General features: G+C 32.4%; 2 protein-coding genes and 1 long non-coding RNA gene across 4 annotated transcripts in view; all 3 read left to right on the forward strand.

The window, feature by feature from the left end:
* The first annotated feature begins 403 nt into the window (after positions 1 to 403).
* LOC134269074 (cysteine and tyrosine-rich protein 1-like) overlaps positions 404 to 27958 on the forward strand; it is a 32464-nt gene continuing 4909 nt past the window's right edge. Inside the window, exons 1-4 of one of the 2 annotated variants that reach the window (XM_062751294.1) lie at positions 404 to 532; positions 944 to 1073; positions 3380 to 3567; positions 7403 to 7850. In XM_062751294.1, the coding sequence (XP_062607278.1) occupies positions 472 to 532; positions 944 to 1073; positions 3380 to 3567; positions 7403 to 7572 (549 nt within the window). In that variant the 5' untranslated portion in view covers positions 404 to 471 and the 3' untranslated portion in view covers positions 7573 to 7850. Of the gene's footprint in view, positions 533 to 943; positions 1074 to 3379; positions 3568 to 7402; positions 7851 to 27958 lie in introns of those variants that run through there. The other variant, XM_062751293.1, reaches the window with a different exon arrangement.
* LOC134269061 (uncharacterized) lies at positions 10530 to 14581 on the forward strand. Its single transcript, XR_009992492.1, has 4 exons — positions 10530 to 10717; positions 13672 to 13783; positions 13954 to 14099; positions 14181 to 14581. It is a non-coding gene; the product is annotated as an uncharacterized LOC134269061 (long non-coding RNA).
* LOC134269073 (uncharacterized) overlaps positions 24301 to 27958 on the forward strand; it is a 30649-nt gene continuing 26991 nt past the window's right edge. Inside the window, exons 1-2 of the mRNA XM_062751290.1 lie at positions 24301 to 24502; positions 24675 to 24792. Of these exons, the coding sequence (XP_062607274.1) occupies positions 24445 to 24502; positions 24675 to 24792 (176 nt within the window). The 5' untranslated portion in view covers positions 24301 to 24444. The remainder of the gene's footprint in view (positions 24503 to 24674; positions 24793 to 27958) is intronic.

A 27958-nucleotide genomic window follows, 5' to 3' on the forward strand; every position in this document is an offset into this window, starting at 1 on the left:
TTCGCATTTAACGGGGTCTACTGTTGACAGTGAATAAAAAATTCGTCTTATTAGAAGTAAGTTGAATGTAAAAATAATTTATTTTGCCTGCAGTCGCTCCTATTAAAAAAAAATATTTGCACCATTACGGAGATGCGATGGAATTGTAGCCCTCTCCAGAAAACATCAGATTAAAAAAAATCGGAGAGGGCTACATTATTGCAGCTACAGAGAACCATGATACATATCTGTGCACCACTTAAAAACTTGGAGACCAAGATTAAAAAGTACCTTACATTCCTGTGTCACCTACGTGCATTGTAATAAATCAGATAGATTGAATTTAAAAACTTACACAGACCCTCAATATATTGATCAAATAAATAAAGTGCTACCTGTGTTTCTTATCGGATGACCAACGTAGTTACTTTAACTAAAAGTATACACCTGCTAGTTTACACTTTTGTTGCTTGAAATTGAATTTTACCAAAAATGGATGTGATATGTTTGTGTCCCGGATTGTCTGCAATGTTTTTATTTTTAATCCTTTCAGGTACGATGTTCAGATATTTTATAAAAAGTTTACTTGCACAAGGCTATTTACATACAAGACGCAAGTGTAAAATCGAGTACTACTCGTACATTCATGATTTATGGAATTTATATAGAATTATGACTAAAGTATCTTACTATCGAAAAAACATTTCAATTCCATACTGTAATTAAGAATTTTAAGAATCAGTATATAATAAATATTCATATTATCAATGACTATTTTTTTTTTAGTCTAATGCTGCTTCATGAACTTGGGACTCGGTCTTTGAGGGTGTTTCAATTCACAGCATATTTTACGTTTCAGTTCTTCCTGTGGACACTGCGTACTGTTGTGAAAGTTATTACTTTCCCTACAAGAGATCGAGAGTCTTTGACAGTGTTTAAATATTTAGCATATTTTACATTTCAGTTTTTCCCGTGGATGCTGCGTACTTTTGTACTAGTTATTATCTGGGCTATAATACCAGGGAGTACTGTTATCGCGGACAGACACGGTGCTGTGGATACTACTCCTACCGTTACTGCTGCGGTTATTCGCTGTACGTTACTTATCATCTTATTTACAAAAAAAAAAAAATAATAGAGTAAAAGTTAAAATGACTTGATTGATTAAAATATTCCTATTGTTAATCTGGCCGTTATAAGTTTTTATGCCACTTAGAGTTTTTCCCCTGTCCGATCCGTTCGCTTAAATTGTCTGTCTGTCCCCAACAACTTTAACCTGCCTACAAGTTTTGTGTGAATAAAGTATGACTTTCATATTTCGCAGATGTAGACAGTTCTTAGGGGTACCGCTTAATTTGACATCTTTGACCTTGTCTATGGAGTTTGACCAACTTTTACAAAAATTCCTAACTTTTTTTACTTGGCCATGACTTTCACGTGAATTTATGGTGACACAGTGGTGGGAACGCACTTTGAAAAAATTACGCACTTTGAAAATTTTTTTCAAAGTGCGTTAAATTTGGGACACACTCGACGCACTTAGAAAAATTTTTTCAAAGTGCGTTAAGAGTGTACGTCAACATTTTTTACCTGAAAAAAAAAAATGTATTAAACAAAAATTCTATACTTCGATTTTAGTGATTAATAGAATTAAATTGTTATAACTATATCTTTCGAAAAACTTTTTAATTTACATGCATTGATTTAACCTTAATGAGAACAAGGAGAAGACGAGTAGATCTCTCAGCCCAACCTTTTTTTTTATAGATAGCCGTGGGTAGCAAATTTAACGTGCCCCCCTCCCCCGCCCCCCGAAGGTAAGCCCAAATTTTCAATGTCTAGCTATATTATGTAACTACATCTTTGTAAAACATCTGTGTGCCTAAGCCCCCCTCCCGTTACCGATGCCTACGCTACACCCAAATGTATTTGCAGAACTAGTATATGACGTTGAAAACTTTCGATAAATTTTAGTTTACATAAAATGTATGCAAACTGGAAGAAATTAAGTAAAATAAAACGTAGGCGTCAGAAGCAAATTGAAAGTAGGGGGCTTATTGAAAGTGGGGGGTCTAAACCAACAAAAAAGGTAAACCCCAATTTTCAATGCCTATAGCTATATAATGTGCCCCCCCCTCCCCCCCCAGTTCCGACGCCTATGAGAAGACATTTAAGAGAGAAAGAATTATCAAAGTATGGAAAATAAAATAGCTCACTTTCACATTCTGAAATGACCTTTTCACCGAAAGTTTATCCAACAGGTTCAATTATCATACCTAAGATTTGCAAGAATATCAACCATACACATTTTTTTCAAAGTGCGTTAATATGGTCGATATTAACGCACTTTGAAAAGAAATTTTATTTTTTAAAGTGCGTTGATTTGGTCCCAAATTTAACGCACTTTGAAATTTTTTTTCAAAATGCGTAATTTTTCAAAGTGCGTTGTAACACACCACTCACTAAGAGACATAATTTTTTTTGCCTTTTGACCATGACCTTAGATTCTAACCCACAAAAAACTTTAACCTTGGCCATAATAGAGCTAACACTAATTTCTTTTGACAAGTCCTATATCTTTTTGGATACCAACAATTTTGACCTTTAGACCTTGACTTGCATTTCAGTAACATCAACATCACTATAAGCTGCCATACGGTGGCACAAACTTTTGTTTCACAAGCATGTGCAAGTTTTCTTCCTTTCTATCCTAAATTCGAAAAAACTACTGATATATTGAGATAAAAAACAAGATAAGTATGTGAGACACTGACAGCTTACTGCGGGGGTTGCATTTTCTAAAATTCAAGTCAAACTATAAAGGTCAAGGTTAATTCAAATATAGTCAAAATTTTTGGTACCAAAAGGTAGATCCTGTCACAGAGAATACATGTAAACATGTGAGGTATGAAAACATATTATAATAGTTCTACTTGATCAAAAGTTATAGCCAGGATTAAAGTTTGTAAAAAGTTGGTCAATTTTTAAGGTGAAGATAAAAAATTTTGATATTCACGAAAAGGTTTATGTCACAATGAATACACATGTGAAATATAAAAGCACTAGCACCAACCGTTCAAAAGTTATGAGAAAGGTGAAAGTGAGATAATTTTATGTAAAAGCCAAACTCCAAAGTAAAGAGGTCAAATTGGTGGTGGCCCAAAAAGGTTTAATAATAAGGATTAAACCTGTGAAATATAAAAGCAATAGCCTCACACTCAAAGTTATGACCAGAGTTAATACTAGTGTTTTTGCGGAAAAGCAGACAAATAATCAAACTGACAGCTAGACAGACAGACAGACAGACAGAGGGACGGTTTGGGCAAAAACTACATATCCCAATTTTTTTATTACGTTGGCATGAAAACTTTGAATCGCCTTATTATAATCATGCTTGTAGATCTGGTGGAGCAATAGCAGGGGTGGTGATAGGCTGTTTGATTGGTTTTGCAGTCTTGATCGCCCTAGTCGTTGTTTGCTGTAACATCATGAACAAAAACAGAGGCACGGCGGGACGGGTTGTTTATCCTAATGACGGCTCAAATAACGTAACTGTTGTGAACTCATCACACCAGAGTCCTTATACAGGTAAATAGATAACCGTGTTACATCACATCAGAGTCCTTATACAGGTAAACAGATAACCGTGTAATATCACATCAGAGTCTGTATACAGATAAATAGATAACCGTGTAATATCACATCAGAGTCCTTATACAGGTAAACAAATAACAGTGTAATATCACATCAGAGTCCTTATACAGGTAAACAGACAACAGTGTAATATCACATCAGAGTCCTTATACAGGTAAACAGACAACAGTGTAATATCACATCAGAATCCTTATGTACAGGTAAATAGATAACCGTGTAATATCACATCAGAGTCCTTATACAGATAAATTGATAACCGTGTAATACCACATCAGAGTCCTTATACAGGTAAACAGATAACCGAGTAATATCACATCAGAGTCCTTATACAGGTAAATAGATAACCGTGTTACATCACATCAGAGTCCTTATACAGGTAAATAGATAACCGTGTTATATCACATCAGAATCCTTATACAGGTAAATAGATAACCGTGTAATATCACATTAGAGTCCTTATACAGGTAAACAAATAACAGTGTAATATCACATCAGAGTCCTTATACAGGTAAATAGATAACCGTGTAATATCACATCAGAGTCCTTATACAGGTAAACAGATATCCGTGTAATATCACATCAGAGTCTTTATACAGGTAAATAGATAACCGTGTTACATCACATCAGAGTCCTTATACAGGTAAATAGATAACCGTGTTACATCACATCAGAGTCCTTATACAGATAAATAGATAACCGTGTAATATCACATCAGAGTCCTTATACAGGTAAATAGATAACCGTGTAATATCACATCAGAGTCCTTATACAGGTAAACAGACAACAGTGTAATATCACATCAGAGTCCTTATACAGTTAAATAGATAACCGTGTAATATCACATCAGAGTACTTATACAGGTAAATAGATAACCTTGTAATATCACATCAGAGTCCTTATACAGGTAAATAGATAACCGTGTAATATCACATCAGAGTACTTATACAGGTAAATAGATAACCGTGTTATATCACATCAGAGTACTTATACAGGTAAATAGATAACCGTGTAATATCACATCAGAGTCCTTATACAGGTAAACAGACAACAGTGTAATATCACATCAGAGTCCTTATACAGGTAAATAGATAACCGTGTAATATCACATCAGAGTACTTATACAGGTAAATAGATAACCGTGTTATATCACATCAGAGTCCTTATACAGGTAAATAGATAACCGTGTAATATCACATCAGAGTCCTTATACAGGTAAACAAATAACAGTGTAATATCACATCAGAGTCCTTATACAGGTAAATAGATAACAGTGTAATATCACATCAGACACAGGTAATATCACATCAGAGTCCTTATACAGGTAAATAGATAAGTGTAATATCACATCAGAGTCCTTATACAGGTAAATAGATAACCGTGTTATATCACATCAGAGTCCTTATACAGGTAAATAGATAACCGTGTAATATCACATCAGAGTACTTATACAGGTAAATAGATAACCGTGTTATATCACATCAGAGTCCTTATACAGGTAAATAGATAACCGTGTAATATCACATCAGAGTCCTTATACAGGTAAACAAATAACAGTGTAATATCACATCAGAGTCCTTATACAGGTAAATAGATAACCGTGTAATATCACATCAGAGTCCTTATACAGGTAAATAGATAACCGTGTAATATCACATCAGAGTCCTTATACAGGTAAACAGACAACAGTGTAATATCACATCAGAGTCCTTATACAGGTAAACAGACAACAGTGTAATATCACATCAGAGTCCTTATACAGGTAAATAGATAACCGTGTAATATCACATCAGAGTACTTATACAGGTAAATAGATAACCTTGTTATATCACACTAGAGTCCTTATACAGGTAAATAGATAACCGTGTAATATCACACCAGAGTCTTTATACAGGTAAATAGATAACCGTGTAATATCACATCAGAGTCCTTATACAGGTAAATAGATAACCGTGTAATATCACATCAGAGTCCTTATACAGGTAAATAGATAACCGTGTAATATCACATCAGAGTCCTTATACAGGTAAATAGATAACCGTGTAATATCACATCAGAGTCTGTATACAGATAAATAGATAACCGTGTTATATCACATCAGAGTCCTTATACAGGTAAACAAATAACAGTGTAATATCACATCAGAGTCCTTATACAGGTAAATAGATAACCGTGTAATGTCACATCAGAGTACTTATACAGGTAGATAGATAACCTTGTAATATCACATCAGAGTACTTATACAGGTAAATAGATAACCGTGTCATACATGTATCACATCAGAGTCCTTATACAGGTAAATAGATAACCGTGTAATATCACATCAGAGTCCTTATACAGGTAAATAGATAACCGTGTTGCATCACATCAGAGTCCTTATACAGATAAATAGATAATAGATAACAGGTAAATAGATAACCGTGTAATATCACATCAGAGTCCTTATACAGGTAAACAGACAACAGTGTGATATCACATTAGAGTCCTTATACAGGTAAATAGATAACCTTGTAATATCACATCAGAGTCCTTATACAGGTAAATAGATAACCTTGTAATATCACATCAGAGTACTTATACAGGTAAATAGATAACCGTGTAATATCACATTAGAGTCCTTATACAGTTAAATAGATAACCGTGTTATATCACATCAGAGTCCTAATACAGGTAAATAGATAACCGTGTTATATCACATCAGAGTCCTTATACAGGTAAACAGACAACAGTGTAATATCACATCAGAGTCCTTATACGGATAAATAGATAACCGTGTAATATCACATCAGAGTCCTTATACAGGTAAACAGACAACAGTGTAATATCACATCAGAGTCCTTATACAGGTAAATAGATAACCGTGTAATATCACATCAGAGTCCTTATACAGGTAAACAAATAACAGTGTAATATCACAGCAGAGTCCTTATACAGGTAAATAGATAACCGTGTTATATCACATCAGAGTCCTTATACAGTTAAATAGATAACCGTGTTATATAACACCAGAGTCCTTATACAGGTAAACAGACAACAGTGTAATATCACATCAGAGTCCTTATACAGGTAAATAGATAACCGTGTTATATCACACCAGAGTCCTTATACAGGTAAATAGATAACCGTGTAATATCACATCAGAGTCCTTATACAGGTAAACAGACAACAGTGTAATATCACATCAGAGTCCTTATACAGGTAAACAGACAACAGTGTAATATCACATCAGAGACCTTATACAGGTAAACAGACAACAGTGTAATATCACATCAGAGTCCTTATACAGATAAATAGATAACCGTGTAATATCACATCAGAGTCCTTATACAGGTAAATAGATAACCGTGTAATATCACATCAGAGTCCTTGTACAGGTAAATAGATAACCGTGTTATATCACATCAGAGTCCTTGTACAGGTAAATAGATAACCGTATTATATCACATCTGAATCCTTTCATAGGTCTTAGTTTAACCGTTCAGTATCATATCAGAAACTGTTTACAGGTGCATAGATGGTTATTTTTGTTGTCAAAGAATACTGTATTCTATGAGTGCAATAAAAAAAAACAATATTGTAGCTAATCGTTTTAAGATAATGGAATTGATAAAATAAATACTTTACAATGCGATTGTGTAGTATTTCAATGTACAGATGGACTATAACTTGACAAAAAATTATCAATACACATTAATTAAGTTAACTTCAATGTTAACTAACCCAATAAAATTCAACATTCAGAACTTATATTTAAATGTTATTTTTTATTCAGGTTATTCAGGTGGTCCTATTCAGCCCCCAGGATACGTCCAATCTACTTATCCAGCCTATCCCTCAGGTCCTGGACCGGCCTATCCCCCCGCGGGACCGTCACAGTACCCACCTCCTCCCCCTCCGTCCTATACCCAGCCAGGCACCGACTCTTATCCACAAAAGTATTGATTCCAAGCCAAAGCTTTGGTGCTATTACACGAATGTCTGTGATATAATTTATAACGTTGTAAATATTAAAGAGTTTGAAGTATGCCCTTGCATAAAAGAGGGAGATGGAATATCGGGATTGTTATTTTCTTTGTGTTGTTATTAATCTGCCTTTTAATGAGCTGCATATTTGAGTGTTTTATTTTGCTGTTAAAATATGTTATTTTGATAACTTTGTATATAATTGAAACCTTGATAATCAATCAGACTCAAAAAGTTTTAAATTGTTTCAGAAGAAAGACTTCTTTAAAATCGAATATATAGTATCATATAAGAAATCCTTTTTGCACAGGATGACAATAATTAAATTCTATACTTCAGTCAAAGCTTAAAATTAGTTCCTCAATTGAAATTACGAACAACAAATGTTTACAAACATTTTTCCTTTCTAGAAGTAGTATTAAATGGCAATTTTGCAACAAAATGTTTCCAGCATAAAAGTTGCAGTCCTATTGCTTTAATTTATGTACGTCTATTTTGTAGTATATAATGTAAACATACACTGTACATGCACCCGTTAACTAGAATCACATCTCTATTTACTTGTATTAATATAAAGCTAACTACACTTACATGTCAGTAGTAGAAGAGAGAAGGAATCATCTACAATTCTGGTACTTATAAAATGAATAAGAATACTATTTCAGTGAGTTTTAGTAGATTTTCTGTTTAATTTTTCTTTGAAATTGGAATATTTCATACAGTTTAAGCTAAAGTTCCTCTTGGACATTCCTAAAACCATTTTGCTTTTACCTGTATAATTAATCTAAGTTTGAGTGATTCTTAATTATAAATTATATGTTAAGTTACAAATGAGTTACAACTAATAACAAATCAATAGATACTGCAATGTAATACACATTGGACACTAATGTGCATATGTATATATTTGTTACTTTTGACTTTTATGCTTTGTTTTTTGTTTATTACAGGTAATTATTTCATATATCAACAGCATAATTTTTAATGATAATAAGATTAACATACCAGTTCATGAAACTATTATAATAAACAAGGTAAAATTCAGTGACAGAAACCAAATCTCAAAATTAATCAAACCAATACAAAATATTGATCTGAGCATAATGCACTTTTAAAGGAATCACTGTCTAGATAGTAGAATATGCCGGGGCGTCAACGATAATTGGAAACGGGATAATTTGCATAAAGGACAAAGCCCGTCATCCATTAATCATCCTAAGTTTCCAACTATCGTTGATGTTACTGGCATACTCTACTAAGTAGACAGTGATATCTTATATTTCAATTTAATTGTGAAATAAAATTGTGTGTTTAATAAATATCTTAAAAATGTAGACTAAGAGATTAAAATTACACGAGGCCTTTCACGTCAATTTCAATAGTCCCCGCCCACTGACGTCAAACACAAAGACAGCCGCGCTAGATGTACATGCATGTAAGGCCTTCTTAGATCCTGACCCATTTCTTGGAAAATTAACATTCCGGAAAAATGATTAAACAATCAACTTTACTAACTTTCAATGACCTAACACAGAGAGAACGAATAGAAATGGAAATATTGTGATATGAAATGCGTAGGAGGAGTAAGTGTTGACCAGTTATACCAGCCTTGGACCCTTATGATAAGGTAGAAAAATAGTCTTCAGGAAAAATTAGAACAATGATTTTATAATATATATTTATTTACTTGTGCAGTAATATACTAATATATATCTTTTAGCTGATTCGATACGCAAGAGCATTCTCTACGTATGTACAATTTCTACAACGAGGTAAATTATTGACAAATTTAACAAACATTTCGTAAGTTTTATGGTCGATACAATTACCTTGTCAGCAAATACAATTTATCATCGAGTCAAATACGAGGGCCGTTCAAAAATTACGCGGACTTGTTGCACAGAAAAAATATTTGACGACATAATCGGGCAAAATTTCACACATAATATAAAAGAATCTTTACTTATATGGTCTTCAAAATTTCATATCAAAATGTTGTAAATTGGTATCAATTTTGAGTGATTTTTCAGGATATATCATTAAGTCACGGCGCAGCAAAATCTTCGACGTCACAGGCATTATAAAAAATATGTGATTGAGCTTTCATTTTCTCAACATTTTCCCAAGAGTACCTGTATAGTTTGAGTTACCTTATCTACTCAACATCCAAACACCATTTCTTGTCAAGCTTAAAATCTATTAAACAAGTAAAGAATATTCTTTATTTGTTTTAAAACCAAAAACTACAGGATGAGATATAGCGTGATACTGGTGGCTCTCAATCACGTTCTTTACAGTCCGGATGGAGTTAACTTTTCGTCTATAATCTTCTTCCCGTCCTCCCATATAGCCTTTTCACAGAGATCTAACGGTCTGAAATTTCAATTTGCTATTTGTGGACGAATGTCACGAATAGCCTAGTTTACTACATGTTTTAATATGCATATTTTGAATCTATGTTGCCGATATCTCGAGCATTACACATAATTTAACAAGAGTGCGGTGCGCCGTCAATTCAGGAGACGTCATTTTCACAGTCGTTTTCACGGGAATCGCATCAGAGAAAAATCACTATATTTCTGTTAGTACTTCAAATATTACGTCAGAAATCTAAATACACAATAATAGAACAATTTAAAGGTACATTTGAGAAAATTGTTGAAAAATATCGCGAATTTTAGAAAATCAATGAGTTAAATTTTTGATTCCGCGTGCTTTTACTTAAAATTTTTTGTTGTGCGCCGTACCTCTCCATCAGCGATATCAACATATCGATAATTTTAGTAGAATTTTTTTAAAATACAGAAATTTTTCCCAAAATTTATTGGAATCTTTAAGATACATATTTCTGTGAAATTTCATATCTATATGACGTCTGTAAGAGTAAATAATAGCACAGTCCGCGTAATTTTTGAACGGCCCTCGTACTAACTGACGTTTCTGATACTACAATACTTAGGCCATCATTTACACTCTTAATTGACGACGAATTTTTCTGTTATTTCCGGATCATGACAAGAAGCACCCGGCATGTGTGATAGGTCTGCAGGGGATGCTCATCCCAACATGGTACCTGATCCCACCTCTGATGCTTTGAAAGCCCCGGTAGGCTCTGCTTCTACGGGTATTTTGTATTGTTTAATGGACTTTTGAGCTGTAATAATGTTCCTTATCTCCATATAGTTCTTTAAATATTCAGTCAAAGTAATGTGGCGTTAGACTGTATTTACGAGATAAATGATTGTAATTTTTTTATAATGACTTTAAACTAGGCAGATAAAATCCCTGTTACTTAAAGTTATTTTACAGTAATCTGCTCTGCTGAAAAATTAATTGGATCCATAGCATATTCTTGCGTATAATTTACACTCTTCAAGATTAATTTTGACATGATATAGTAAAACACCGAGTGGTATAATCTTACATGTAAAATTTAATTGTAAAACCTATGCCTATGAATTCCGCCATTGAAGTCCCCCCAAAAAGTTATAACTGCAAAAGAAAAGTTGAGGAAAATCTTTACCTATGTAATTCTCTCTAAGAACATAAAATTCAACTAAAAAACTAACTTGACGTAAATTCATGAATAAATGTGTTTTACTTCTTTGTCCAGTTGATAACCAGTGCATGGTCACATGATAGTTCATAATAAGAAAATATGAAATTTAATTTGTGATCTCTCGTCATTTTCTCCTAATGCCAAATGCTCACCGCGTGTGCGCCTTGGTATTCTTACATAGCTAATCCTCCGCGGAAGATTTATCAGTTTAGGTATAGCAATCCTCCCATGTGGATGGATGTTTTGGGGAGGGGAGGGGGCCTTATTTTAACACATCCTTTTATTCTCCGAATAGAATGCCGAAATTAAATTCTTTTTATACTCATTTTGCTTTGTTGCTTCTAATTTAACTTCGTTTTTATTAGCTTGTGATAGTGTTATGTCGTCTAATTAACTTGGGGAAAAAATAATCTCGTCGAGATCAAACTTAGTCTATCTTTCGGCGAAGCTTTGACAGCGGTGCAATATTAATGGACGTATGACGTCATGTTGCATTAAGTTTAGTGGTTTGAGGAACACATAGAAACACAAACTATGCATAGTTATAAATAGATTTTAAATACTTTAATGAATATGCACATGACCATCAAAGAAGATATTTAGAAATTTTTGTACAAAGCCATGGCCGACTCGTCACTGCGAGATTCAATGGCCACAGTACCTTATATATAGAAATTCCTTATATTACAGTGGCGTAGCATCGTTTTTGAAAGTGGGGGGGCCAGGCAGAGAAAAAAATTTTTATTATCTGAAAAAGTTGAAAAAAACAAGTTGAAAATCGTACACTTTTTTTAGTGTACTACTTTTAGTACCAATTCTTATACTACATTTTCGGCACATTTCTATTAGTGGGGGGGGGCAAACAGGCTTTGAATTAACATTTCCTATAATGTGTGTAAGGTTGGGAAAAAAAGTGGGGGGGGGGGGGGGCCCGGCCCCCCCTGGCCCCCCCCCCCCCCGGATACTACGCCCCTGTATTATTCAAAATACTATACATATAATCTACGATATGAGTTGACGCTCTAATGTAATGTTTGTAGTGTATCTTATTATTTAAATAAAGCAATGACATAACACTGTTTCTCTCTTTCCGATAATTGGGTTTAAAAGCAATCTTATGGGAAAAAATATCAAAATAAAACATATCTTTATGAAAAGAGGAAATCTGATACCTAAATAAGAAAAGTTTTTATTTGAATTGTCTTAAAGTTTTATGTTAAAATGATATAATCGAAGTAAATAAAATAAATATAGAAGGATATCAACCAATGATAAGCTAGTATATTTGTCGTGTTCCTTTTTAAAATGAAAATCGATAACCTTTATCAAGACGACATAAGACACCCTTTTATTCATAATTTCTTATATTGATAGGTAGCGAACATATTTCATGTCATTCTTATCTCTGCGGAAAAACCACTTTTTTATGGCGCCATTTAAACCCTTAAAAATACTTCTGTGGGAAATATGGTTTGTCTGTCTTATAGTATCAGGTAATTTATGATTTTTACCATAGAAATATCTTATACATGTACCTTTTCTGTTTTGTTCGTCAGTTTTCTGCCTTTTGCAATGCCCTTAAATGTGACATCAACTTGTTCAGCGTTTTTCTCTCTGATATTTGGTAAAAAAAAAAAAGAACAATGCTGGGTTTAATGAATGATTTAAAGACCATTCTCTTTGACTGATTTCTCAGTTTTTGCCGCGTAAAGCAAGACCTTATCGTTTTGAAAAACCTGAAATATTGTCAAAACTGAAATATTGTCAAAACTGAAATGTTGTCAAAACTGAAATGTTGTCAAAACTGAAATGTTGTCCGAATTTGAACTGTTCCGATGAACGTTTGAGCTTGATAACTGATCAAAGTGTCCACATGTAATTGTCTTCTTTACTTTATTTTATTAATGCAATTATCTATAGTTAATATGAAAACATATGGAGATAAAGAATAGTATACAAGATCAAAAGTCCATAAAACAATGCAAAACAGGAGCAGAACAACCACAAACCTTCAAAACATTAGAGGTGGATCAGATGCCGTAAGAGCTACACGAAAAAAAAGATAACAAACAGTGATGGATCTTGGAATGATAAAATCAAGAGAAATTAGTGAATTATATGAGCATTGCATGAAGTACGGAACCTCGGAAATTTCAGAGGTAAGTAGAGGGCTTAATACAGTCTGTCCATACAATACTATTTTTTGTGAATGAAATTAGATATAAATTTAAAAATGCCTAAGAAAAGCAGACATTAACCCGTCTCGCCGACTTTACGCTCTGTGGTTAACTATATTTTACTATATTATGTTTTTGTTAGGATAAAAACCCAATAAGGGGCAAAAAAGTGTCAGTTATGTTTTTGGACTGATTGATACAAGCTAGAATCAAAATGACATTAGAGCTAAATACATGTTCTGTATAAAGATACATAAGGAGTAGATTCCTGGTATAACTAGTCTAACCAACAAATCTCTCTCTTCTTTTCACCTATAATTAATGGTTGTGTATTTATTACAGTAGTAAACACCTCTGCTAAAATATGCGGCAATATAACTTATAATATGGAACGTTGCTATGGTAATCAAGTCTGCTGTTACAAAGGAAGCTACGCATACTGTTGCAAAGGGATGTAAGTATTTACTCAATGCAATATAGCGAAGATTTTCTGTATTCCATTGCTACAATGAAAGTAGCCTTTTAATTGAATTTAAAAATTTAAATATTTTTTGGGACTTCCTAGTACTTTGAGCATGTCGTTTTTATGTTTGATGACGTCAGAATATGATAATTTTCTTGCAGAACATACGGTGAAATGATTGGAATTGGAATAGGAAGTTTGGCAGGACTCGTTTTAGTAATTGGCCTCATTATCCTTTGTTGTAAGGTCAAAAACAAAAACAAAATTTCGACAGATGGCGTAGGAATTGCCGACTCACACCACTAAGGTTTAGATTTTTAAAATTATTCTACCGTATTAACATGATGACCAAGATAACAATGTTCTTGAAATGGTTAATATTTTACAGGCTCCACTGGATCGTATGGTGCTCACCCTGTCTATGGTAATGAAGGACAGTCGCTAGGTCCGGCTCGTCCATTCACAGAACCCAACCATCCTCCTATAATATATCCACCCACTCAGAGCACGGAAAAGGATCCCAGGGAAGCGCCTCAGTCAAACCCTCACAGAAACTCACACAACTGACAAACTAACTAATAAGAAATGACTGATCAAAGACATAAACCTTTTTAACGGACACGGACCAACTGTTTCGACTATTAAAAAACTTTAGACCTAATCAATAAACGTAACACATTCAGGAGAAATGTCCCAAATGAATCTCTGTTCCTCTTCTGTAAAACAATCTAATATTAAAAGTTGAATGAGTTTTAAATATGTAAGTGGAAAGTTGAAATGGATTTAAAAATTTACAAAAAAAAAAAAAAAAAAAATGAAATGAACATTTTTTTTTAAATTCACCAAATCTATGCATATTTCACAGTAATCTGTTTTTTTTTCAGAATTATTTACTTGTTATGAATTTCAGACAGCAGAGAGCAATGAAATAAATAAAAAGTACTAAAATGGAAACTTAAATAAAAGTTTTATTTATATATAGATAACATCTATACATATCAATTATAGAAATCTATCAAAGCGACACATTAAGGTAGAACCTATGTCGGAGAAGTCTTTGTCACAAGATTTTCAAACTTTTCATAATGAAAAATTAGCACTTGCTTATCAATCAGTCAAAAGCACATGACATGTTTCCTTGTTATTAAATGTAGTGCAGCCAGTTAAACATGGAATGATAAATACATATTGCGACTTCACAATTTCAGTCATTTTAGGGGTACTTGTCATGCAAAGAAGACAAAAAAATCCCAAAATTACTTCTTTAAACATCGTTGTTTTTATTGTTTATTAATTGAACAGTATTAAACAATATTTCCCGAGAATAAATTCTTTTTTATTGAATTGACATAAAAGATAAGTCCACATTTTCAAAACTATAGGCAAATGAACTCTATTTATTTTCAGTCAATTTTCCACCCTACATTTGTAAATATTTTTCAGAAGTCTTTGTCACAATGTTTTCAATCTTTAATATGATAAAGAACATACCCAAATGATTACAAAAAGTGATTAAAATATATACCTTTCCCTTCTAAGTAATGAGAGATAGGTTATTTACCGATGCTAATATTCTTGACCTTTTTGCACTTACACGGATTTTATTATTAAATGACTGTTTGGGGCTACTTTCAGATTAAAAAATGTTTATAAAAAATGTACTTTTAATTTAAAAGATCATAATTAATAGAGAAATTGTAATAAAACTCCTTGAATATGAATAAGTAACAAATAATTATGAAAAGGAATGCACATCATTTCATGATAGATATCACAAAATGTACACACAATCTACAACACATACATCTTTGACTTAGACACATTTCTTAAAGATATAACACTATTTAGTTGGCAACTGACGATTTCTTTTAAGGATTTTTGCATTTCTTCGAAATAGTTACATACCATTTACATTATTACAGTAAGTTGTATACATGGCAATTTCATCACACAAGATAGTCTTGGATTTGTCAATTTAATTAAAGTCAAGATCTATTAAATGAAAGGTGCCTACAGGTTTCTCTAATTCAAGAAAAATATATTCATTAAGCATCATATTAAAAAAATATATAAATCGAATTAAGATTATTTCGGCATGATTTTAAATTGAATTCTGTGAATTTCAAAATGCAGTATTTTCTACCATTTTTATACTGAGGCTGTAAAGTACTGGAAATGACATTGAATTAATTATGACGTCATAATGGATCTAGCACAGGCTAAACACATTCACTAGTTATGATGTCATACGACGTAGGTTCTACGTTCATTGGATTTATTTTTAAAAAGTGTTAAAAATAGTAATCCGGGTTTATCAGCAGATGCGCGCCTCTTCACAACCGTTTGGAAAGAATAGTTCAAATGCCTAATTCCATCATATTAGCTTGACTCAAACATCAACATCTAAATTCCCGAGGATTATACAATTCCTTGAAAGAATAAATGCTCTGATAATGAGACTGTACTCGCTTTAACTGCACACAAGATAAAGGCAGTATATTAGAACTTGCTAGATCCGTGTGACTAAAATCAAAGTGTATGTCTTGTATGCTTCGGATTTTTAACCCTCTAGTCCATACATCAATGTGATTCCATTGCAGGTGTTGCGGCTTCAGAAATAAATTGGCCTTTTTGGCCTTTAAGAACATCACAAGCAACATTTCCTCCACAACTAAGATGATCTGAAACATTTTTTTTTTCACAACACATCAATTTTTCCCTATTGCTCGCGTATAAAAAACTTCTCACTATGATCAGGTTTTGAATCTCCTATGTGCAGAAATACTTTTGTTTAACTCCTTACTCCTTCTAGGCACCTGATTCCTGGCCTCTTAATGTTTAAATTCTTACTCATCAAGGGAACCTGGTCCCACCTCGTAAATTCCATTAATCTACTATTATACCCTCAGAAAAGACATGCCTTGTCTTCATTTTCTGTTACATATCGTTCTTTGTGGTAGAGTCGGAGAATGCTTTTGAGCATAGCGTTTAATCGGGAAAACTTGTGTACAAAGAAAAAGAAAGAGGATGGGATATTATTTCTAAATAAGGAATGATAGAGACCCTTAGTAGATCTATTTTTTTTTAATCATATGAAGCATGATTTGTGCAAAATCTTACACGTGAAAAGAAGAAAGAAACACTTGTTGTGGCCTTCAACTCGTCATTTGATATATCGACGAGGTATGATCGATTAACAATTATATTTTCCATTCCTATATCGATACTATATAACCTGGTGAGCTAGAGATAAAAGATACCACAGAGTCAGACATATTTATATCATATTTAGATATTTTACTAGAAAAAGACGTTAATGGTAATGTAACAACCAAGCTGTATGATAAACGTGATGGCTTTAATTTTTCATTCATCAATATACCTTTATCACCTAAGAAAAGTATATATATCAGTTGATTCGATACACGAGAGCACGCTTTTCGTATGAACAAGTTCTGAAACGAGGGTTTTTTTTTTTATTGACAAACAAGTTGATGAAACAAGAATATCAGCAGTCTCTTTTAAAGTCATCATTTCGTTATGTTTCAATAAGTTCTATAATCGATACAATGACATCGTCAAAAAATACAATTTATCATTGACTCAAATGCTGCCTGACGTTTTTCATACTTATTGTATGCAATTGTAACTGGTCAGCAGGGGATGCTCCCTCCTCCATGGCACCTGATCCCACCTTTGATGTTTGTAGGTCCGTGTTTTGTATTATTATATGGACTTTTGATCTAGAATACCCTTCGTTATCTTCATATGAATTCATATGAAAAACTGTCTTCAACTCGATAGCCATACAAGTTATAGTTCTTACAGTGTAGTTTTCTCTTTTTATCTATAGTCAACACAATATAAAGATACAAACATTTTCACCATTCATCTGCACAGAATGTCCTGTATATATATATATATATATATAAATAATTTTTTTTAAAAACTAGGAACATCTCGTTGCACTTGCAATGGTTTAATTAAGAAAATTGTGACATTTTAGCCAGAAGGTAGCAGTCTTATGATAAATACAAATACATGTACGTTGTGTATCATATAGTCGTTGAATTGTAGAAAAGTTTTTCCAACGTAAAATTAACCTTGGTAAATGAAGTTTATTTTCTCACAAGGTTGGTTTAAATATGTTTAAAAGCTTCAATTTGTTTTTGGAAGATAAGAAGATCATAAAAGATGTTATTTTGAACTTGGAAGTCTGATTTTCATGTTTCGGAAAAAAATACAAATTCAGTTGTATTACAAATCGATATCGTTCCTTACATTTGACAAAAAGTCTTTTCGAACATTAAATTCATATTCAAGAGAACTAGATCTTCCTGGAACTGCGATATAAATATATTTGTAAAGTACCGTTTGATTTTGGGAGAGAAGGAAACTAATAACAAGATATTATTTAGAGCTAGGAAATCTGCATTTTTATTCCGGAAAGAAAAATAATAAGTTCAGCTGTATGAAGAAATAAAAATGTTAATCTGGAAAAAAACCCAGCAAAAATAAGGAAGTTAGTTTTAATTGTAACTGGTACAAACTCGTATAACTTCCAATGCTAAGAGATTTGTACGATTAAAACTTTTTCATCAATTGAATGTAGTTTTGTGCTCATTATTTTACTGCCTTCAAAATGAACGATTCTTTTAGGAATGCTTTATTACTTAAATCAAAATTGCACTCTACCCTACAAGGACAAGGTATTTTAAAATATAATTTTTAAAGAAAATTGAAAGAAGTTTAAAAGAAATGTTAAAAGTGTGTAAATAAACTGCGGGCGTGACCGGTCGGTAGGAGATACTCACTCATCTATGGCACCTGATCCCACCTCTGATTTTTTGGAGGCCCGTGTTTGCTCTGCTACTATTATTTTGTATTGTTTATGGACTTTTAAGCTTGGATACTGTTTGTTCGTATATTTCATATAGTAGTTCAAAGCCCTATCTAATATTATCCGGGGTAGCCCGCGTGGCGCATTGGTTAGAGCGTCTGCTCTAGAGTAGCTTAGCAAGGAGATGATCCAGTGTGGGACGTGGAGTCCGGTTTTTCGGAAGAGACTGTATAAACCAAAGTCTCTTGCCGCTGTAGGTGCTGGCACAAAAAAGATCACTCTCCGCTAAATGGCCCTGAGCGGCGAGCTTAGGTGAAAATCTGTAGCCATCCAAGTGATGGCATCTCCATATGAGTGAAAAATACTCGAGAAGGACGTTAAACATTTATCAATCAATCAATACTTTTCGGGAGTAAGACCGATTTATATTCAAAGCCTGTGCAGAGTCGGTTGAAATACAATGCAACAAGAGGGTCAAGGTACATTTTGGAACATTCATAAGGGTTTCATTACACACGCGGGAAACAACTCAATACATGATCAAATCTTGATAATAAAAAGACATATAAACTATATGTAGAGCCTAATATGAATTGAATTATTATCACTGTAATTTGTAATAAAGTGAGAGAATACGTCTAATTTATGCATGATAAATAATAACCCTGGTATGAACATTTAAATCACCAGTTCGTCCTTTTAACCTTACAACTGAGACTGAAACTAAGTGATCCCGTTTCGTTTAAAATCTCCAGATGGTGTGAAAATTGAGCAAATGCATACTTTTATAAAAAAAAAAAAACCAATCTGTTTTGCCATGTTGCAATGAAAAATTAAAAATAGTTATCGTCAATATAGAATACACAGGAAACCAAACACAGATTGACTAACTTTATATGTCAGGGTACAGGTACCTATAGGGAGAAAGAAGTTAAATATTAAGAGCCCAGGAAACGGCTTATGATCATAAACGTCCCCAAAATGATTCTATCCATATTTATGCTATTTTACATTTCTAAAATAGTGAAATAGTGACAATTTTCCAGAAAGAAAATTCAATTGTTATACCGTTCACAACTTCATCTTGGAAGTAAGTAACATAAAACACATGATTCAGAAAACAGGACCGACACAGTTGTTATTATATAATTTTTTTGTCATTACATTTTACATTTAGACGACATATATTCTAATATGCACTTTCAATTTTCTATAATCTTATAGAACCCTGACTTCTTAATGTTTGTATCCTCACTCCTCACTGGCACACGATCCCTGGCCTTTGCTGAAAGTCCTGGCTATACATCATGATCGTCTATCTCACTATAAATAGCACAGTAAACAAAAAACCAAACAGCGTCATAGCAGACGCTACCGATAAACAAAATAGTCTCATTACGAGACGACATTCAAACAAACATTTTTAACATCCCAATCGTTGGAAAAGTTAATGATCAATATTTTTGCTTGCGAATTAAATTGAAAGAGAAATTAGATATTTGCTTTATTGGGATATAATAATTTGTGCATGCATATTTTAAGCAACTATTTTCAATAGCGCGGGGTTTTTAAAAGGTTGAAATTGTTGAGGAATTTCATGTTTCATATCGATTTTGTCTATATAATGTTAATGGTTAATAGTATAATGTTATGATTTTTTTTAGTTTTTTTTTAGCAAATTAATAGTATAGTGAATTGGAATTTTAAGATTTCACATGCGTTATGCCTGACGTCGCTTGACAATGAACATGTATCTGTGTTTCTACATGTAGTTGGCGATTAAAGTGTGAAACTAAAAAAAATGTCTCTAAAATATGTGCACTATTTTAACTATTCCGAGACTGAATCTTTAAATTTTGAGGAACAAATGCGTTTTAAGCGGAAAAATTTAAATATGCGAGACTATCTTGGAAATCTTATTTATTAAATTTAAAAATCACCACAATCTTGGGATTTGGACTGTTAATTTTAATTACTGTTATATGGGATATTGTTAATCATAAACATACAAACTCTATCTGTTAATCATCAATGGCCAAAAGAAAAAAAATAAATATGTACTTATTTCGGATCAGACAATATCACCACTAATACGTACCTGGTCTCGGATATGTAAGTTTATTTAGTAACCCTATGTCCCTCCTTAAGGATATCTTAAGTCCTTTCAGATAAATAATCATTCTCACCCTTAGTCACAACCTATCATTCCGGATGATTTAGGTTCATTTGCATATAGTCTAATATTTATTTGTTTCTTCTTTCTTTCTCGATGAATTGATAAAACGGTAAGGTCATGGAAAATTTTTGAAGTTGAATTGTTGCAATATTTTAATTTTTCCCACCCTCCCTCCTCTTGTTGTAGAACAAAAACTGCTATTCTTGTTAAGTCATTGAAGACTGCCTGCTTGGTCCTGCATCCACAAGAGCCTATGTAGCAGTGATAATAGTGTGCTCCAATATTCCTTAGTGGTGTCCTGCTTGTTATAGCTTCTTCACCAACTTGTGTTGCATTAGTGAATTCTGTATGATTGCGTATTCTGCAAAGACTGCCTGTTTGGTACAGCGTCTGCAACAACCAATGTCGCGGTGATATGAAGTCTCTGTTTTACTTTACCTATACTGTGATGACTGCCTGTTGGAGATAGCGTCCACTTCAGCCTTATCGTGGGTGGAATTCTTAGTGTTTGCGTATTCCGCAGCACCTCAGCACGATTGGATGAGTGCAATACATATTCTTACGCTCATTATTTTGTTTATCAACTTGATTGTTATTTGAATTGATTGATTGATTGATTATAGATTGATTAGTAATTGACTTGATTGATATTTGAATTGACTGATTAATTAATAATTGATTGATTGACTTTGATTGATTATTGCATTGGTGACGTGTATGCACTTGTGACATACCCAGTGCATGATCCACCCGTTTTGGGTCGTTACATTTGTTGTATTGATTGTTGATTGTGGGGCAACCCCAGCAAATTGATCACCGCGGTCAGAAGCGCCATATTAAACTAGCCAGATAACATCCATATTGTTTGTTTGATTTATACATGTAGGGAATCCGAAATAATTTAGTTTTTTCTGTGCTTTGGTTAATCTTGGATGGATGTTAAAGCAAGAAAATCGGAAAATGGTTAGCTAGAAGGAAGTACTGTGAAGAACATACGTACATGTGCGTTGTGCATTATCATTTAACAGAAAATCTTTTTAATCATAAAATTTACATTTAAGAGAATGATATTTTCCTGGAACTGCTATGTAAATATATTTATAATGTACCGTTCGGTTTTGGAGGATTAGGATAATTCGTACAATGTATTATTTAGAGCAGGAAATCTCCTTTTTTAATTCCGGAAAGAAAAAATTAAGAGTTTAAGTGTTTATCTTGAAAAAAAAACCTTGCTACAATAAGGAGGTTGATTTTAATTGTAACTGGTACAAACTCGTACAACTTCCAATGCTAAGTATGCTAATCCAATGATAAGTATGATTAATACAATTTTATCAATTAAATATAGTTTTTTTGCTATTTATTTTCCTATCTTTGTTATAGTTAATTTATTTTAAAATAGTTTCATTCCATAAATCAAAATTTAACATTACCCTACAAAGACCAGGTATTATAAATTATAAGTTTTGAAGAAAAATGAATGAAGTTTAAAACAATGTTAAACGTGTGCAATTATAGTATTACTCACGCTATAGCTATTTCAAAGCCCTATCTAACATTTTTCGGGAATACATGTAGGACCGATTTATGTTCAAAGCCTAGGTTGAGGACGTTTAAATACAAATACACACATAATGATATGGGTACATATTTGGCAATTTAAGGGTTTTATTACAACGTTCGAAAATAAACTTAATAACTTACGTAAAGTATGACTAGCAATAACCCTTGAATGAACATTCGAATAACCAGTTTGTCATTTTACCCTTTCAACTTAGAATGAAACTAAGTGCTTCCGTTCATTTTACATCTCCAAATGTTGTGAATATTAAGAAAGTGCATACTATTACAAAAATACAATTTGTTTTTGCAATGTTACAATGAAAAATTAAAAAATAGTTATCATCAATATAGTGTATATACTAAACCAACTTCAATTGACAACCCTTCACAGATAATCTGAAAGATTGGCTTTTTTAATAAATCAGTAGCATTAATAATTTTAGCTTTAAACAAATTTTATAACTTGGAATATATATCGATAACGAACACTATCTGAGCTCAAAAGTCCATTAAACATTATAAAATAGGAACTTAAAAAATATTAGAGGGGATTAGGTGCCATGGGAGAGTGAGCATCCCCTGCCAACGGGTCACACACGCCGTATACTCCTTGTGATGTTTTTTTTTTATTGGGGACTGGGGAGGACGTGTTAAAAATTAAATTTGATTTTCAATTTTTTTCATGGCACCCGAACCCACGTCTGGTGTTTCTTGGAAGTCAGTATTTGGTCTTCTCCCGATATGTGTTGTTTACAGATAATAGAATATGAACTTTGAGCCTGAATGCAGTTTGGTATCACCATACCTGTCTATCATTGAACTGTAGTCATCATACATTCATTTATTTTCCATGATGCCCCCGATTTACATTTTAAATTTCTTAATATTTAGTTCTGAAAAGAAGAATTATAACGCTTCTTTAAAGAAATGAGTCTGTACATACAAACGGACGTCATCCAACCAATCCTTAGAGATAGCTTATGTTTATTAAGGTTAGGTTTTCTTATGTTAGATTATTTTATTTAGACATTTCAAAACAAAATAACGATGATAGATATATCTTACCATTTTTATTATCTTGAGTATTTGCAAACTGGCCCTACCCTAGTACACTGTTATATACCGACCTTTACCATAGACATTATAAAAGAATATTATGTCATAGTTACCTATAGTGCTGTATACAAATACTTTTTGGGAATAAATGTATTTTAGAAAAATTATAATCCACTTAATTGAGGACATTTGAAATCACATAGAAATAACTCTGAGAATAATAACATATGAATAATCAAAATATTTGAATATCGGTGGATCTTTTTAAGAAAAAAGTCATGTGAAAATTGAAAGGGAATATTGGAACACATGTCGTCTAATATAGAGGTCGAGTGTGAGAACCTACTGAGTGTATGACAAATTATTAGATACAATGAAGCGCATTGAAGTGGTAAAATTTTCTGTTTGGATGGAACGTTTTGAGCTATCTTTAGACACGCCCATTTCTTTAGAAAGGAAAAATCGGTCAGACGATTCAATCGAATACCTGTAGAACAGGTATGTCATAAATATAATAGCCAATGAAATTGACGGTCTACATAAACATCGAGTAAGCGCGTGTTCGACTGATACATGTGCTTTGCTAACTCCAATAAACATGATAAAATAATAATTATGTACAAATTCGTTGCAATGCTGTTTTACATAAGCGGGAACTCTATATATAGCTTTTTCTTATTGAAAAGTCTTCATTTCAGTGTAACTCATGTTGCTTGTCGCGGAAAGTGTAGTGTCCCAAAACATTATGACGAATATTCCTTTCTCGTTTCTAAAGAAATGGGCGTGTCATTATTTTATTATTGACGTTCAAAACATGACTCATAACGTTTCGTCCAAATGGAAAATTTTACCACTTCAATGCGCTTCATTGTAATAACTTTGTCGGTTCTGTATTCTGAATCATGTGTTTTATGTTACTTCCTTCCAGCACAAAGTTGTGAACGGTATAACAACTGATATTTCTTTTCGGAAAAATGTCACCATTTCACCATTTTCGAAAAGTAAGATAGCAGAAAAATGGGAAGACTCATTTTTCGGACTTTTATGATCAGGAAGTTGATCTACATCTTCTTTGGTAATTATTGAATTGAGCAAAATATCACAAAAACTCATATAAATAACAAAGCGCGTGATGAAGTGTTTGTGGAGATGGCAATTTAATTAAGCATTTTAAATTCAGTCTGAAGTGATGCAACTATAATAGTACTCTTCAGTCATTTACGACATTTTTGTTATGTGTTTTTCAGTGCAGTTAATGAACTACAACGCTTTATGCAAAGTCACTACAAATGCTAAGAATGATATGTGTGTCCATGCTTGGAAATCAGATTTAGGGGCAACAAATAGTTCCACCCACCAGTTAATGTATGGAACTTTTATATGTGTTTTTCTCTTAAAGTATGAATACACAGTACCCGCATCGTTATTCTTTACAGGATACACGATACGATAGGATACACGCACGATACGATAGGATACACGCACGATACGATAGGATGCACGCACGATAGGACAGGATACACGCACGATAGGATAAACGCAAAACACGATAAACGCAAAACACGATACACGCAAAACACGATAAACGCAAAACACGATAGACCTGATCAACGATCTTCACGATAGGATAAACGCAAAACCTGATAGGATTGTTTCAAAATACGGAACGTTTTCTGACAAGACGAAAAGATTATTTTAAAATAAATTTAAAGATTAAAGATTATTTAAATTTAATTATATTTTAATTCAAATTCTTGCAGAGCTTCAAATCTAAACTATAAAGTACTTTTAATTATTATAAAAAGAACTTGAGATCTCTCTGGTAATTTTACATAAGTTGTTTATTTATTTAAAAAAAATGACAATGATTAAATGGATTATTATGAAATGGAGACTGTATTTTTTAAAATTTCTTCTCAAGGGTGTGAATTTTGAAACTCTATAAACAGATTTATTATTTTTGAAAAAATGTACATTTTAATTTTCTATCTAATAAATTTATGTACAAGTACCAAGTTATTCCACGGAAGAAATTTACGCAATAAATTAAATATTTGTATTTAATGTATAAAGTTTACAAGCTGTATTTTTTTCTTTTTCCCGTCTCTATGACATGTATATATGTTATTATTATTTTCTTGATGTTCTTTATGTATTGTAAGATTTAATTTATATGATCATGAAATCTCCGAAAGGGGGAAATAAAGATTGAATGAATGAATGAGAATATGAATCTGCTACAACTGCACATGTACGTTAACGCTAAGCTCTGACTTATGTACATGTAAACATTTATATATCAGATACTTAAAACCTCGCATTTATTAACGAACATTGAATGGTTAAATACTTTTTTCTTTACAATACAAAACAGAAAAAAATAATGAACAAATATTAAAAGAGTGAAATGCGACTTTTCCGACTAAATAATTATAAATCATTGCTATTAAACTCTGTGAGTAATCTTTCTAATTATAACCAAAAAAAAAACAGGTTTAATTCGGCAAATGAATTATTAAACCTTAAAAATCATTTTAGACTGACCCGGCAATCTCATATGAGGCATATTGGAAGGGCGGGATATGTTGAAGTCCGTAACCAATTTAAAATTAGATTAACAAGATCTAACCAAATAGCCAGATATAATATTGAATTCTTAAAAAAATTTATATACCTATGGAATGAAATCGATTAATATTATAAATTGATTCGGTGTATTTACTAGTCTTATATGATCACGGCGGAATCAGACGACTTCTTTTGTTTTATTTTTATAGTAAGATACCGTAAAAAAAATAATTTTCATAGTTTAGAATGTTAGAACTATTTCATCCGTTTCTACGATCAATGAAATTGTTTCCTAGAATTAATTTTGTCCGTATTACGTAGAAAACCCGATGACCCAAAAGTGCATGTACCATAAGTGCAGTATATTTTTTAAAGTTTATTAAAAGACTTATTTACATAAACATAATGGAAACATTGTACGAAATGAAATAAATCAGCGGAGTGAGTTTAGGGACTTAATTTTATTAAATTGATTTATTTGATTTTTTTTAACATTCAAGCAATGAGATGATTTTTTAATCCATAAATTGTACAATTATTTAATATATTTTGAATTAAATCTTTGATAAGTTTGTTTAAACAAGTTAGGCACAAAATCCCGAAAATAAGTAGATGCGTTTCATTAGAACCAGGTAGTATTCGAGGTTACTAATTGACCCCAGGTGAGAAATCAGTACAGGTATGTTGACGGTGATCACACACACGGGCCGATGTGTCAGTTAGCGGAGAAGGGGGAGGGGTGGTTGACCGCACAGGAAGACAGTGTGCTAATTAGAGAGCTACACATACGTGTCAGTTTTCTGGTAAGTAAAGGTCTCCGATTTATTCAGGTTTTTGGCATCCCGATGGATTATATTTTCAGTTTATTTCCATGCCGAAAAGGTAAGCTGTTTAAAAAACATCATGTTTTTCCCTGTGTATTTTATTTTTATGTTATCTAATGCCAGATAAAATTAATGAAAAACTTCTATTTTATAGTAACAGCCATGGTGTGACAAATTGGGTACAATATTTTCATGCATTATATTTTATAATTTTGATTTTTTTTTATTAATTTATATATAATTAGACATATGTCTAGGAATTTATAATTATCTTTAAAAAATAAATTTAAAATTTGAACGTATACGACCAAAATCGTTGTTAAGATCACCTGGATCAATGTCTTATGTTTTATTATATTTGTAACACCAAGACTTTAAATAATTGTGCATACATGCAGATCAGAGGCGTAAACATATTACTAACGTTATCAGACGATAAACAAGGAAAAACAGAATATTGCATGAAAAAAGATACATATCAATATCCAGCTTATTATTTATTTATTTATTTTGCTTTTTGTGTACGCAAACATCGTACCTAACCAAAATCTTTCTCCGGTAACTCTGATTCATTAAAGAAAATCATATTAATAGTATTTAATTTTGACAAAATAAATCATGCAATTCGATAAATTATTTTTTTAAAAAATAGACCAGGTGATCGATATACTAATAGTATCATTTCCGAAAAATAAAGTTACTGTTTAAATTATGACAATCGCTCTCTGCCTTACTATGATATAATTGTTTTATTTATTTATTTAATTATTTATTAATAAATCAAATTATTCATTCATAAAATACGCTATTAATTTTTTTTTACTTCTACGCTTTAATATTCCTTATTTTGATGAAAAAGAAAGGGATAAAACTTTATTTTTTATTCTTTTTTCGGTTGAATTAATCTTATTAACAAAATGAAAAAGAAACTCGGAATAGCTCAGTAGTTTCTTTGTATAGTAAAGATAAAAACCGAGGGTTTCCGAATATACACGATAAACGCAAAACACGATACACGATAGAACCTGATAATCGATCTACACGATAAACGCAAAACACGATAAACGGAAAACACGATAGAAAACGCAAAACCTGATAAACGGAAAACACGATACGATAGGATACGATAGGATACATGC

This window comes from Saccostrea cucullata, unplaced genomic scaffold (genome assembly GCF_032062105.1).
Source record: "Saccostrea cucullata isolate Sc308-1 unplaced genomic scaffold, CSIRO_AGI_Scuc_v1 ctg463, whole genome shotgun sequence".
NCBI classification, from domain to species: domain Eukaryota; kingdom Metazoa; phylum Mollusca; class Bivalvia; order Ostreida; family Ostreidae; genus Saccostrea; species Saccostrea cuccullata.